General features: G+C 39.0%; 2 protein-coding genes across 2 annotated transcripts; both read right to left on the bottom strand.

Moving 5' to 3' along the window:
• Positions 1-2,573: 2,573 nt before the first annotated feature.
• On the bottom strand, positions 2,574-5,972 carry LOC139140664 (uncharacterized). The gene is made up of 5 exons (XM_070710039.1): positions 5,820-5,972; positions 5,287-5,385; positions 4,765-4,923; positions 3,846-3,941; positions 2,574-3,144 (listed from the first exon to the last, which is right to left on the bottom strand). Exons 1-5 carry the CDS (start codon positions 5,907-5,909, stop codon positions 3,061-3,063), a joined length of 528 nt encoding a protein of 175 aa, XP_070566140.1. The 5' UTR covers positions 5,910-5,972; the 3' UTR covers positions 2,574-3,060.
• Positions 5,973-6,358: 386 nt separating this feature from the next.
• Positions 6,359-15,228, bottom strand: LOC139141273 (uncharacterized). Its single transcript, XM_070710898.1, has 8 exons — positions 14,924-15,228; positions 12,663-12,822; positions 11,724-11,871; positions 10,683-10,819; positions 8,241-8,376; positions 7,719-7,814; positions 7,093-7,223; positions 6,359-6,451 (listed from the first exon to the last, which is right to left on the bottom strand). Exons 1-8 carry the CDS (start codon positions 15,139-15,141, stop codon positions 6,359-6,361), a joined length of 1,119 nt encoding a protein of 372 aa, XP_070566999.1. The 5' UTR covers positions 15,142-15,228.
• Between the last annotated feature and the right edge of the window lie 375 nt (positions 15,229-15,603).

The following is a 15,603-nucleotide window of genomic DNA, read 5'->3' as shown; positions in this document are numbered from 1 at the left end:
TGTAATCTGAACATCAGTGCAGTCTCTACTCCAGAGAGGGGAAGACTGTATAACACTACAATCCTTTAACGCCGTTTTTTCGAAAATTGCCGTACTTTCGTAATCAATCGCCTCAAATTCGTCTTCAGTGGATAAATTGTGTGGAATAATCGATAGATTGTCTGTATTCCTATGTTGCCCAACTTGAAGCTTGTTCCTACGATGCCAGGATGTATAATTTTGTTCTACTGTGTTCAAGGTAGTGTTCGTATTGTTTTTTACTAGATTGAAATATATGTTCTCGTCAACATGTTTTGTGTCATAAGTTTCTGTTATAAGGTTTTATATTTCTCTGTTATTTGTTCTGAGTCATCTGTCATAAACTTTGTGTGGTATCACTGGTTGACGAGTTATTTTGACGCTTCCTTATTATGTAATTATCAGTGTCTAGAACTGCTGTTCCACTTCCATTATCTAACAGTTTGATCAGAACCTCGCCGTTTTCTGACAGCGTTCTCAAAGTATTCTATTCTGTGTTTCGGAAAGGAAACCTAGTTTCAGGAAAGTATGCAATAACAGTATACTAGTTTTATTAAAGTTATTATTTACTCAGGACATTGATAAACAAATGATCACATATGCAAGTTCAAGTTTATTACATTTATGGTTGAGTTGTATTACATTTATGGTTAATTTGTATATTACATTTGTGGTTGCGGGTTGTTACATTAATGGTTGACTGTTTTTTATTACATTTGTGGTTGATTTTATTACAATTGTGGTTGATATTACATTTGTGGAGATTATTACATTTGTGGAGGTTACAGTGGGTTGAATCAGATTACAACCATTTTCAGTAATAGATATCGAAGCCACTGCAGTGAACTGCAATAAAACTGCTCGCACTAATTACGAACGCTTCCCCCGCATATAGGCCTAGAGAGAAAATTGGGCTCTGCGTAAATTTACAAGCGCAGCTAAGCACATCATGTACCTAAGCGAGGTGGGTGTGCTCGAAAAGTAGATCAACGCAAGTTTTGGATTCAAAATCGGCTGTTTCGGCGGAGAAACTGCGGGCCGTATTTCCGAGTGCTACCAGCGATTTTGTCTATGGCAGTCAGCCGGGCTATGGTGGAGGCCGTATAACGCCGTAACACACAGCCATGCAGAGCTACGTTAAATGCGGCCGTAAGCTTACCCTTCTTTATACACACCCGTCGTCCTGACATTTGTTTAGCAGTGCTGTTTCGTTTATGAGTGTTTTCTTTCGCTGTTTTCGCATTCTGGTAGCTAGCAAGCATATAAAAACTGGAAACTAACACCGACCGCACAACAACTCCGTGGATACGTACAGCTACCCTGTATCCCGCACACGAGTACGCGGGTGCTGCCAATGAAAGCCGGTCAACAGCTGCAGCTGCGACCGGCCGCCCGTGCTGGGTGATCTCATTACCGTGCTCGAGCTTGACTGGTACATTTTATAACTAGCGAAATTTTAGTTTTTTTAAAATCTTGATGGTCGTAATGTGACGTTCATAAAATAATTTGTATATATATGACATCTTAACAATTTGAAAAAATGAAAGATTAAAGTTGGTGCTGTAGCAAAGCCTTTTTAGCAACATGATTGCCATGTATTCTGCCCCGTTTCCATCAAATTAACGATAGAGGGCGCTGTGGGTCAAACTCTGGGTCAAACCAGGGTCAAACTCACATGCAAGAAGGGTACCTTATCGAATATTAAATTTGTATAGGCCAGAAGGAATAAAAGCAATGTGCCCAATGATATAGTTGGCACGATGATAGCCCAGAACAGCTGAAAGATGACACATCACCTGGACGTGATTGGTCACGCTAAAAAGACGTTTTGACTTATTTGATTTAAAGTCTGGTGCCGTTGTATTGATATATATAAAAGAAGGATGTCGTGCATCTGCCTTCTGTTTTATTCACTGTGAACGTTTGAGGACTGGGGCATTGTCATGACTTAGATCATCGAAATTTCAAATCGAAAATGTCAAAACAAGTGTTTTAGAATATGATATATCAAGAATCACGACATCAGAAGGAGTGGACGTAATTTGTCACGGATTATGTACGTTCCCCTGTCCGTACATACGGGCATGCAAAAGGGACAACTTTAATTAATGAAGTGTTGTTGCTTTATACAATATAGTGTCTGAAGTTTTAACCGTTGTGGTTGAGAGGTAAAAACCATCCATTTAAGTTAATTTTGCAATTCCAAATATTTTTAGATTCAGCTACCGGAGCAATTTTTCACGCCTCAATGATTGTATTTCGTGTATGTAGTCGTCATGTAAAGTCGATAGCAGGGGTTATTGAAAACTTTGACCGCCGGACGGGATGTGAATTTGCCATAAGCAAAATCTAGAAAGGCTCCAGACTTTTTTGTAAAAGCAACTCAAACGTAGATACTGTACACTCAATTCATTTGGTGCCCAAACTGTTTATTCCCCCCTCCCTCCATGGGTATGAATCCCGGTAGCTTCCTCACATACGAAGATGTACAGGTGTTGATCGTTGATGGCGAACATCATACAAACAACCACATCGTCAATTGAAGACAAGTCAAGTCACTGATTAATTTTCTTTATTTGCCTTCTTCTTCTTGTTTTCGTGCAGAATAAAAAGATTCAAGGCAAAAGCTTTACGACAATGCGTGGAAAATTATGGAATACAGAATTTATCATCAATAGCCTTTATCTACAGGGCGGTGCTCAAGCAAAAACAGCCGCTACTATTACATTCGGTAGGTCTTTGAGATCGAAAGCGTTGTAGAATGATCCATATAGGTAACTCTCGTGAAATTGCACATGAAGCCTTCGTGATAAAGATATCCAACACATCCTGGCCATTCAAAAGCTGAAAAAAGACAGGCTAAAAGATGAAATACTTATGTGCTATAGCTATGGGTATTTCGCATGTATGCCGTATGTTCTTCAGCCCTCTGAAAACAATGCTAATTTATCATTTTGTCCCATCCCTGTTCCCTATGCTAGCATTAGAAACTGCTGCAAGATCATCGACGTCATCAGTTGGGTTCTCCAGCATCAGCGATAATTACTTTGGCGAGTCGGCTTTCATTGGCGGGTCGTATTTGGTGACGTAATGTTTTAAAAACCGCTTCGCTGCGACGGCTCCTTGCTGTTGGAGAAGGACAAAGTAAAGGAATCGAGAACATAATGTTATGTCTTTGACACTTGTTATGCTAATGGTTAGTCTTTACGTGTCAAGGAAGTAAGCCAAAATAAAAAAGAGATCGTTTCTAGTCTCCGCGCGCGTCATTTAAGAACCTGTGCGTCATGTCTTTTTCGGGGGAGGGGGGGGGGGCGGGTGTTACATACTCATCAGTACAGTTATCCTTGCTATCCCTGTTTGTATGTCCAAAAATGCTAAAAAGAAAACAATTATTATGCAGCCAGTGATAATAGACAATAACTTTAGCATCAATAGTGCCAAACCAGCATTGTTAGGAGTAAAAAGAAGAAAGGGAAAAAAGAAATAACGAACACCGCGTCGCCGCATCACTTTTGCTGAATGTCAGGGACCAGAAACGATTCTTTAATTTGCCTAAAAATGGCAGTCGCTCCATGGGCTGACGAGCTTAAAGGATAATTAGCTTTGTTTAAATTTCACAAACTCTACCAGACAAAACAATTGTATTTGCTGCAGTGCTTCTATGTTTATAAACAGAAGAATAATGATGATTTGTATCTGAAGTAATTCTAAAATTGACAAAAATAACCGTTTATATTAATATCGTCGAAAAGAAGTGTACAATTATTTGTATGGAAATTTAATTTTTACATCATTATTTTTTACTTCATGATGCTGATGTCACTGACCTTTACAGCGAATACTTTATCGTCTTCCTCCATGTCAAAATCCAATGCGCTGAGATAATCGACGTCTACAGCCACTGTTCGGTCGATATCCCGATGCTGTGGGTCGAACAATAAAACTGACTTTGACAAGTGATATTTATAAATCTCATAGTTTCTACCCCGTACTTTCAAAGTTCAGGGAAACAGTTTCGCCGCCAACTATAGTATACGTGCCGCCAACTATAGTATACGTGCACAGCCTGCGTGTTATACCATACACAGTACAGTCTCGCCCGCCGTCTATGGTTATCCGTCACCGTCGATGGATTTCCGTGTGTCTCAGTTTACAACCGTACCTCAACGCAATATCGCCCGAAAGTGAATCGCCTCTCAAAAAATATCATGGGACCAAAGATTTATTTTACCTGTTTATTTATTTATTTATTTATTTATTTATTTATTTATTTACAGTTTTAATGAGCGTCCGATTTACTCCGGGGGTAATATTCTTCGGGACTCAAATACTCACGAAATACATATACTAACAACTGCAAAATATACAGAGCAGTACGAAACTAAGGCTTATGTTTCTTTCTCTTATATACATTCATTATGAGAAAAAGTGACTACAAATCATAGTTCAGCTATAAAGGAACATTTTTCTTGATAAACTCCCTTTAAAAAATTTTAAACTTTCGTTCATTAGCCTACATGCACATTATACACTAGACGGTAAGCTAAGTCCAAGTTGTTGTTACTCCGTAACGAAAGCTCCTTATACCAGCGTTAGAATAACAACGTGCGACATAGAGATTCTATTGAGATGTGAAGCGGCGTGTACGATAAGAGTTTACATTACTTTTGAAGGTGAGCAAATCACAAAGGTAACAAAGGGCATTTTCGATACAGATTTATAAACTGCAACAGCAAATCAACCTACCGTTATGTAAAGACGCTTCAGGTTGATAAGAATCGTCTCTTTGAGCATATCCAGGAATTCAGCCAAACCATTGATGTTTTTACGATCGTAGCCGATAAACTGACTCTCGATGTCGATCCCCTTCTTTTCGGCAAATCTCCTTAGTTCGTTGAAACTGATCTGTAAAGGCAAAAAAGACGTATTCCTCTTGTAATGATACGTTTTCCCGACATTTGCATGTACAAATTCGACAGAATTATTCTAGGCCCAACCCCTACAAAGCTGCAATCAACATCTGGCTGCAATTTTCAACGCGTTCTACGTATCTGAACCTATGAGGCTGGCGAAACCAAAGAAAATGTTATATGAATAGTAAAATGACGTCTCTGGCATTGTACCGTGGTCAAGCTTCTGCGCCGGTTTGATCATAAAAACGAGAGAAACAGGCTGGGATCCAGATTTACGTGATTATCACCGAAGAGGGCTATCATGATGGAAGAAAAAACCCGGCTAATTCAAAGTAAACGTGATGTAATAATATACCTGTCCATCGTCATTTATGTCCAGTTTATCGAAAACTACATTGACGTCGCTGATATCACCAAAGAGCGTCTTGGCGTGATCGGTTGTGAACTCAGTGGTCTGGGAACGAGAAAGAATGGTCCAGTCATTCAACAATGCGCAAATAGACTTGAAATATTACCTTCTGTCAGCACATCGACGTAATTGTTCTAATATGCCCATAATATGCACATTTTAGGAAAGGACTGTCAAATCTCGGTATAGATTTTCAAAATTAAAACAAAAGATTCGGTGTTATTTTGTTGCTAATAACGTGAGCGTTACAAAGGTCAAACTTTTTAGAGAAAAAACAAGCTTTGCATTTATAAATTGTGTCCACACAGAGCTTTTAATGGTGGATCCCAAAAGTCAAGTCCATTTCTCAGTGCGATAACAGCATCGCGTCCCTTTCCAGTCAGGGTCAGTATAGTCCAAACACATGCAACGCCCGTTTAGGATTGGCGTGATCTTACTGACGCAGTGCTTGGATTCTGCAGACGGGAACGGCTACTCACGTTTTTAAAGGCTTCGGTCAGTTCTGCCTTGCTAATTGTGCGGTTCTGATCGAGGTTACTACTCGCCAACACAGACAGGAATTTACACATTGCTTCAGAGACGAGTGTATGTTCTCTGTCAAGTTCATCCCTTGTGCGTTCTATTTCTCCTCTTTTCCTGAAGATGAAAGTTAACGTTAAATTTGATATTAGACCATTGTTTATATTTACTGACACACTCAAATCACTCGTAAAATGGTATGCCATCCGCTCAGTGTGTTGAAAAGAATCATAAGAATTTCTACAGGACTCGCCGTTTGTGGAGGCGCACTCCTGTACGAGACAGGTAACTCCTGCTTCATATACGTGATTTCAAGAAAGAGCTTTGCGCCTACTCTGACAAGTAAACGTTTTGTAAGTACTAATCAGCTGTAAAACGATGCCTTGGCTCATTTAATCTGCATTTCAGGTAAGTTCATGTCTGTCAATTTTACAGCAGGACTGCATGGACGAACTTGAAACGAGATTCGGGCAATACCACTGATTGTTGTGCCTCTGCCTTACCTCGCTAACTTGGTGTCTGGCCTCGGGATTTTGGTATCGTTCTCGCCAAGAATGAGTCCTTCAAAGACTTCAGGTTCACTTTCGGAACACTGACGAAGCACACAAAGAAATAAGTATAAACCATGTGTTAAGACCATGTAAGTCATATCGTTTCGGTGAATATGTATCAAAATCCTGATTGAGTTTGACGGTGACTATATAGTTGAATCCTTCACCATACGGTTTGAACGAAGTAAGTCTGTGTTTAGAGCTACATTGACAATCTTAACAATGCTTTGAGTTTCACCGGGGGAATGTACTCCCGCAGTTGAAACGTACGATGAGTTGCCCGACTTGGTGTATACTCTTTTACAAATTCTGCTGAGCGGGTGTCGCAAGTTGGTCACGCTAGGCTCTGGTTTATTTGAACCAAAAAAGGCGTGACAGAAATCCTCAATTGGCCTTACGGCTATTGGAAGAGTTTGTGTTACAGTAACATACTCTTTCTCAGCCTGAGGGGGACACTTTCCGCGCAAAAAATATTTTGTCACCACTTTCAGTCGATCGACCATCAGAATCTGACGGTCTGTACATGTTTAAAATATAACAATATCCAGTAAGCCCGCTCATGCTGGAAAACCGAATATTTTGCGTTTTCAGTTGACACACATTAGTTACAGATAATGCAAACTCTCCTTCAGTTTACATTCGGAGTTGTTAATTAACTGATAGAATATCTCCATCTATTTACCAGAAGCACGCCGAGTGTCTTCTCGTTGAATTCACCGAATCTCCTTTTCTTGTTCCACATTTTGTGAATGTGACTCAGGGGCTGCAGTCGGACAAGGAAGCTGTCATCTGAATTCAGCGACAACCACCAACCTACCGGTATAGAGGGCAGTGTTCATAACATGATCACAGAGAACAGCTGTTGTCAGCGAGAAGCAATCTGGCAACTTTAATGGCACTTTTAATTTACTCTTTACTGACGGTGACTAATAATTTAGAGAAACATTTCAAATGACTTACAATGTTAAGTATCAATAACATACGATTATGTAGTTGTAAAGACGAAACTACAACATGAAAGCAACTTGCATAATAATGCTATCTTCTGCAGTTACTTTATGCGTGTGTAGTCCAGATGCCGAATAATATGGCAAATTTCATTGAATGAGCCTGAATATTAACGTGGACATAGGTAAACACGTTTATATCAGCATTTATATTAAAATATTATATTGCAATGAACTTTTAAAAGTTAATTGAGAACGAATGCTACTGGGTAGAAAGATTTGCGTTTTTGGTCTTTAATGTTAAGTGTAGCGATTTTGGTAAGAAGCAAAATTCAAATCTAGTGTCACTGGATCTACGTACCATCATAACAATGGACTGGGTAATTGACAAGCACGCCCCCATCCACATAGACACTTTCATTGGCACCGAGTGTGGACTTTACTGCTTGATAAAATCCTGTAAATAGTCAAGTCAGGGCGCACTAATATGAAATGAAAACAGCATAGTGACATTGACGTAAAGTTGCTCAAATCCATGAAAACGAAGCGAAGACCGGTATATAATCTGGTAAGGCAGTCGAAATATTAACGTAAATTTGTTTCAATAAAAGACCTGTAAGTATCTGCCTATGAATGACAAATGAAGCAATCAAAACCCTATTTCATGATCGCCACAAGTTGTCATATGCCTTCTTTCCGTGGCAGTAGAGTCAGAAAGTCTAATTGCCGTTTTGATGAAATTTATCTAAAAATTATCTTTCCATTATGACTAACATATTTTAATCCAATATGTCCGTGAAATTTAAGTTTTGATGATTTCTGTAAACCTATACTGTATACCTGAACCAAGGCTATCACTTAGACGGTGAGGGCGCCCACTTACCCGGTATTGACATGGACATCCTCACGGCAAGTCTTATCGGCATATCTGGAGTGGTCTTCACGTGACAGTATTCTGCATTCATTTGTGTGACGTTGCAAACAACGATGCACAACTCTTTACCATACTGGTCGTAAAGCTAAAAAAAAACCGAGAAATGAAAACTTTTGAAAATCAAAATGAGCGTGCATTACAATCGAAATAAAAAGCATCACCTTAGAACCGATTCTAATACTTGATAAGTCATGACAAAAGTTGTCTCTTCTCCAAAAGCAAACGCAAGTTGGGTGTCATGTACAAAAGGACACGGTCGCCGTTTTTCGGACTTTCTCGTTACCCCTCCTGTGCGGTTTCAAATGTAATCGTAGGTGCAAAAACACCACTTCAGCCCAATCTACAATCACGAACTTTGAGATGACACATAAAATTCGTTAACTTTTTAGCTCCGCTGTCAGCGACGCGGAGCTTAACAAATAGGTTGATAATCCGTCGGCGTCCGTCGTCGTCCGTCGTCTGTCCTCCGTTGTCCGTCGTCCGTCAACAATTGCCTTCTCCTCTGAAACCGCAAGTTCGATTGCTTTGAAATTTTATTTGCAGTTCACTTGGGGTGACCTCACTTAAGTTTGTTCAAATCGTGGTAATATTTGCATATTTCTATTATTTGGGCATTTGTTGTTGTTTTTGGTAAAAAATCTTCTTCTCTGAAATCGCTTGTCCGATTGCTTTTAAATTTGATATGCAGTTTACTTAAGTTGACTTCAGTTATATTTGTTCAAATCGTGGTGAAATTTACATATTTGTATTTTTAAGGCAATTTTTGTCGTTTTTGGTAAAAAAATCTTTAAAAGTCTTCTTCTCCAAAACAACCAGTCAGATAGCTTTGATATCTGGTACATAGGTCCCTAAGGATGATCTGTTTCAGATTACTTCATATTGTGCAGAAATATGCAAATTTGCATTTTTAAGGCGATTTTTGCCATTTTTGGTCAAAAAAGTGTTTACTCAAAAAGTATTGGTCTGATAGCTTTGAAATTTGGTATACAGGTTTCTATAGATAAACTAAATGATATTTATTGAAATAATGATGAAATCTGCAATTTTGTATTTTTGGGGCAATTTTTTCCATTTTTGGTCAAAAAATGTGCTTCTCAAAAAGTACTGGTCTGATAGCTTTGAAATTCGATATTCAGGTTCCTACAGATGAACTTATTGTGATATTTTGAAATTATGATGAAATCTGCAATTTCGTATTTTTGGGGCAATTTTTGCCATTTTTGATCAAAAAATGCCTTTCTCAAAAACTGCGAGTCGATAGCTTTGATATTTGGTATACAGATTCCAAGGGATTATTTAATATATGATATATTGAAATTATGGTGAAATGTGCAATTTTTATAAGTTGGGGCAATTTTTGCCATTTTTGGTCAGAAAATTTCATTCTCAAAAAACTACTCGTCAGATAGCTTTGGTTGACATGTTCTTGGGAATGATCCAATGTGATATATTCAAATTATGATGAAATCTTCAATTGTGTATTTTTGCAGCTATTTTAGCCACTTTTTGCTGGCCACTGAAAGAGCTATCAAAGATTTCCACCTTCTTCATCAACATGTGTCAAAAGTAGTTATTCTCTACATAAACACAGCGGAACTATATCGGCCGTTTGGTCGCTTGTTAAGGTTTTACAAGAGTTTTTCACTTGTTGACAATATTGACCTCTGTACGAAACAAAAACACATATCATTGTTTGAATGTCCCCAAGGCACTTTCGAAGATAGCGTTTTTAAATAACTATTGCGGTTATTTACTATAATATAGCCTCTTCCGATCAGGGCATGTGACTTCCGACATTTACTATTTTGGTACCAACGAAAGTTAAAGCGGAAGATACTCCAAAGAAACTTGATATTGAGGGACACACCCTGGTCTGCTATAGTGTCTCACGATTTGCTGCTTCATACACTGCATGTCTACCTATATTGCCGTCAGAAACACATTCCGTCCCTGACCGTAGTCAAATAAACTTTGCTACACAGATGTTGTTGTTCTTGATATCATTTGTGCTCATTAGCTATCCATTCTGTCAGCAAAAGCATAGGCACTTCCTGAACTCTGTGGTGGACGTTTAGGTCACATCCGGTTTTGCTAATGTCTGTCTGTCTGTCTGTCTGTCTGTCTGCCTGTCTGTCTGTCTGTATGAATGTGTATGCGTGCGCGCGTGCGTGTATGTATGTATGTATGTATGTATGTATGTATGTATGTATGTATGTATGTATGTATGTATGTATGTATGTATGTATGTATGTATTACATGTATGTATTTGTCTGTCCTTCATTATCTCCCATCTATCTACCGTCCTACCCGCCCATCTTTTCATCATTTATCTTGAAGGAATTCAGAACTGACGAGGCGAAGAATCTATAGAAATACTAGCCTATACTCACTTGTTTAAATGTAATATCCCTATTTCCAGTCTTTTCAGCAAGTTTATCTCCGAACCAATCGAGCAATTTCTTGCCTGGATTCCAACCGTAGTGTCTGATTAAGTTCGGAAGGAGACTCAGAATTCCGAAGGAGTGATCTACAGAAATCAAATCCATATATCTTCCGTGAGATAGGAAATGATTGTATATGTTTTAAGGTAATATGCGCCTCGAAAGTGAAAGACTTAAAATTTTGCTCAAACTTTCCTCAAGGAATCCTTTAATCGCTCTCTTTCTAAATTAAGTCACACGGTGCAAATTGTAGTACTTGAGAAACAAGTTACCCAAGATTTACCGATACTTGAAATTCAAAATGGCCGCCATCCCTGTGTAAACTCTATGGAGAAAAATAAAATTTTTGATTTTCAATAAACTAAGGCAATTGAAGTTTTTCTGACTCCAAGGGCTTCAAAATGAGTCCCAACAAGTGATGAATCAGAAGAGAATTGGAAAAGTTTGTGAACCCGACTTTCTGTCCCCGAGGCGCATTATAGCTTAATTGCCGAGAAATTTGAAATAAAATGATGAGTAATTGTTCGTCTATCTGATGGATAGAATGCACAATGAATGAAACAAGAAATGCTTGATCGAGTATATTCCGGTGTGGACTCGAGGAGACTGTTGTAATATGAGAAACTGTAATTCCATACATTCATGTCACACTAAACATATCCAGGTATATCATAGATGTTCACGGCCTAATGACATTCGCTAATTCACTCTACGTATACTGCTTGTAAGTATCAGTCTTCATTGGTGAGGTGGAAATCAACGGTATATTGTTGCTTTCAGAGCACTGTGACGTAGACACAACTTTGTCTGAGATGGATCCGCAAACGTATTATTTGAGAAAAGGAGTTGAAGACACTGTTGAATACCATTTTCTCTGAGCTTCAGAAAGAAATATAGTTATTCGTCCCCGAATGGAACGCCACGCTTGTGTAATGGACGGGGATTGCGGATGTTTACAAAACACTTGCAAAACGTCACTCCCCAACTCACCTACAGCTATGGGACCGAGTTCCTTGTCCATCATTTCAACCACTTTGTTTGGAGAGTAGTCAACAGCTAGCATACAGGCAATCATGGCCCCAACGCTGGTACCGCCAAAACGCTTGATGTTCGGCCATACTCCGACGTCCATCAACACCTGAAAACACAGAAATACGCAGTTTCATCCTCGATTTTCTTGTTCTCTCATTATGTTCACATCACCAGTGAGTGATCAAAGCTTGCGATATTTGCCTATAAGTCTGCGAATAAATACAATGTATACACATGCCTACAAAGCGTTAGGATATATCCAAACCCAGTGATTAATGTTTCGGACAGTCCGCAGTCACTGGGAGATTTGTGATGGCAAGCGCCGGTACCTTACATTTTTACGGCAATCACTTGCCTTGGTTCGTTGCCGCTCAAGTTCATAAATACAAGCAAAATAACTGTATACAAGCCGATGATCAAATAGCACCTGATTCTGAATGCGACACGTTAAGTAACCCTGTTGACCAGTCGGGCACAATGTTTTGAAAATGATGTGAAATTGAAGTGATATGAGTGCTTTCAAAATGCAATTTTTACTTCAAAAACTTTCGGAAAGTATTAAGCGATTCTTTCCGTTTTACGAGTATATGATATCATATTCGACTCAAACTTTTGCTCAAACTTTCCTCTATTGAACTTTCGGCCATACTCGTGCCAAATCAGGGTCACAGTGCCAAGTTTGGTACCACAGAAACAAATTGCCTGACACTCACCGATGTCTACGTAATTGGGGAAAATAAACTAAGAAAAAAACTAAGAACGTAAAAACTTTTCTTACTCATAGAGCTTTGAAGTGAGCCCCCACGAGTGATAGATCAGAAAAGAATTGGAAAAGTTTTGGGTCCGAATATCTGTGCCCGAGGCACATGCTACCTTAAATTTGCTTTGAACTCTTACCTTCATAACCCCAGCGTAAGCGATGCCTTTGGTACCGCCGCCTTCGAAGACTAAATTTTCAAACGGGTATTGACGTTTTGAAAGGTCTTTATCTTCCTCTGAGGTCAAGGTATCAGAACGTAGGAACCTCTCTACAGTTGCAGGCTCCTGGCGACTCATGCTGAACGGGGGATTAAAAAGTGACAAAAAGCGTTTACTTTCGTGGGAATATATAAGAGGGAAACGAGGAAAGAAAAAACTATCAATCACACGCGTCTATTTTGGGTTCTCTTAAAAGAACAGCACTGGGTTTCTTTTTAGAGTAGGCGTCCTGTGTATTTCCTATTTGACATAATTTTAGCTCGATGAAGTTAAAGCTATTTTCATAACTTCTAGCGGTGAAGAGTGGAAGCGTCCACAATGCGATGTCCCTAAATTAGGTATTGACTTGAATACGGCTGCTTTGTTTAAAAAATAATTCTCAGAGATGTTTGTATCTGTTTTTGATCTCTTCCCAGAGCCTGGACTGAAATTCATTTCCTTGTCGATATAGCTAGCATAGAGCCTCGTAACCTGCACGATGGTAAACTTATACAGCGAAGTTGCAATGAGGCGACGTAATCGGGGAAAGTGTGAAAGGTGAGCAGAAATCAAATCCTTATCGGGCGATGTACAATGTGATCGTTGATTTTAGAAACTGACCATTTTTCAGCATTAATTAAAGAATAGGCTAATTTTATGAGTCATATAACGTTAATCCAAACGACAAATGACCCCGGTTCATACCATCACAGGCCAACGCTGTCATGGTAGAGGAATGCTCATATCGTCACAATAACTGTATCATGCATAGACAGTAAAGGGGGAAGATCGCTACTCTTCTGTCAATGATTGGTGACATGCAAATAGAAAGACAAGACCCGCAGCTGATTGTTTACCTTTGGAAAGAGCCAAGTCATTGTATACAGTTGCACATTATTGAATTTTACCGACCTCATCGTCACCTCACTGGTTTTTGTTTAATACCAAAGTACAATTCGACACTGAAGTGTTTAGCTCGGAACTTTTAATCGCTACTAACCGACGTATATACCCAAATGTAGACTACAAGAATATAAAAATCGGATAAAATCACTGGCTAAAATGACTATTTATATGAACAGTGTGTTTTCACCCTAGCGATAACCCCTATAGCAACACAAAACCGGCGAATGATTACGTGGCTTTACGGTGTGGCTCCTATTCTGCTATACGCCCAAGGCGCAGTCGGACGGAAACACGACAGTTGGACAAAGATTCATATTTAGCTTCGGGCGTTTCCAATAACCTTTATGTTCGCGCTTGTCTCAAACTGTCTGCCTTGTATATCTATATATGTCGCCCGAGTCAAGTTTGTATAATTTTGCAAGAAAATGCAGACAGTAAATGAATTTTGGGACTGTTCTTCTAGAAATAATAAAAAATATCGATAATTTAAGCTGTGTGCGTAAGATTAGCAACAAAAGGTAATATAGCGGTCATGACGAACAACCGGTCGTGACTGAGATTAACTGATAAATTTGGCAGCACGACTGAGGTCGTTGAACTGCTTTGGAACAATAATAAATGTTGCACATTAACTGATAATACTCAGTTTAACATTAAATCCTAAAGGCAAATGGACCAGTTCAACTTACTCTACCCCGGAATCCCAATCATACACCGTCACCATAGTTGTCATTTACGAATCCAAATCATACACCGTCACCATAGTTGTCGTTTACGAACACTTTATTATTCCGCCAAAAATATTAAACATTGCCGAAGAAGGCTTTTGCTCATGAATATTTGCGGTGTAAGGACTATGTGGTATTCGCACCAGTGGCACTACTTCACTTCACTTGGGTCAATTTTTTCTGCCTTTATATTTTTTCAAATTGCCCCCCCCCTAAAAATATTTGATCCAAAACTGAAGCCAATAAAAAGTTGTCCCCATTTGATCCAAAATTATCAACAAAAATTATAAGAAAATTCATAAAAATTGAAAAAACTGATACACAGAAATTTTGGTGGGAAAAATGACACATTTCAAAGGGTTAATTATCACAATGGCGGCCATGTTCCGTGACGTCACAATTGAGAACACTGGCTATAATCATCAACTGATGTGTACGGTTTGGGAAGAGTTATAGTTTGACACATTTCTAGCGGCAATGCCACTTTTTCGTGGTTTTACAAATACTCGGCTATGGCAGTTTAGACAAAAATTGAAAATAAATAGAAATAAGCTTCCTGTTTCTCACCTTGAGGATAACCGCATACCTACATACAGCGGTTGAATACCGTGGCGGGTTATCGAGTTACCGTCAAAATGTCGTGTCCCCACTGCTTTCACCCGCCGTTGACTCGACATCTTCAGATGGTATCTTCGGAAACATACGGTCAAAGAGTTTCCTTGTTGTCGCCCATGATCAAAACCGCGACCAAACCAAGATCCTGAAGCATGTCTCAAGAGCTTCATAACGCTGTGCTGCAGTGTAGATATCCAACTGTTTTGGTCGAAATAGTCACACACGACTCTTTTTCTCTGTTACTATATAGCTATATGGTTTGCAGTCCACGACTTTATTCGCACATGAAATTCGTATACTTTTATTTCATTTACCACGCGACACTTTCAGAAGGCTAGCGAAATGCAGCTCAATCTATCTCGAATATATTGTGCCTTCCCAAAGCGTCACTTATTGCCATACATGCGATAGAGTGCAAGAGGGCATAGGTAAAGTATCTTTAAAATTTCTGTTTGATCATTAACTTCTTTTGACAATTATGCCTGGCATCTATCTATCTCCCGCATACGAATACATGGATGGGCCGCGTAACAAAGGGATGATGATTTAAAAAGACAAAAAAAGTCACATGATATTAAAACGTATTAAAATATACCTCACGAACAAAAATTAATATTTAAGGAAAATATGGG

Source organism: Ptychodera flava, chromosome 9 (assembly GCF_041260155.1).
Source record: "Ptychodera flava strain L36383 chromosome 9, AS_Pfla_20210202, whole genome shotgun sequence".
NCBI lineage: Eukaryota > Metazoa > Hemichordata > Enteropneusta > Ptychoderidae > Ptychodera > Ptychodera flava.
Note: the sequence above shows the minus strand (reverse complement) of the source record. Positions and strands in the feature narration are given on the sequence as shown.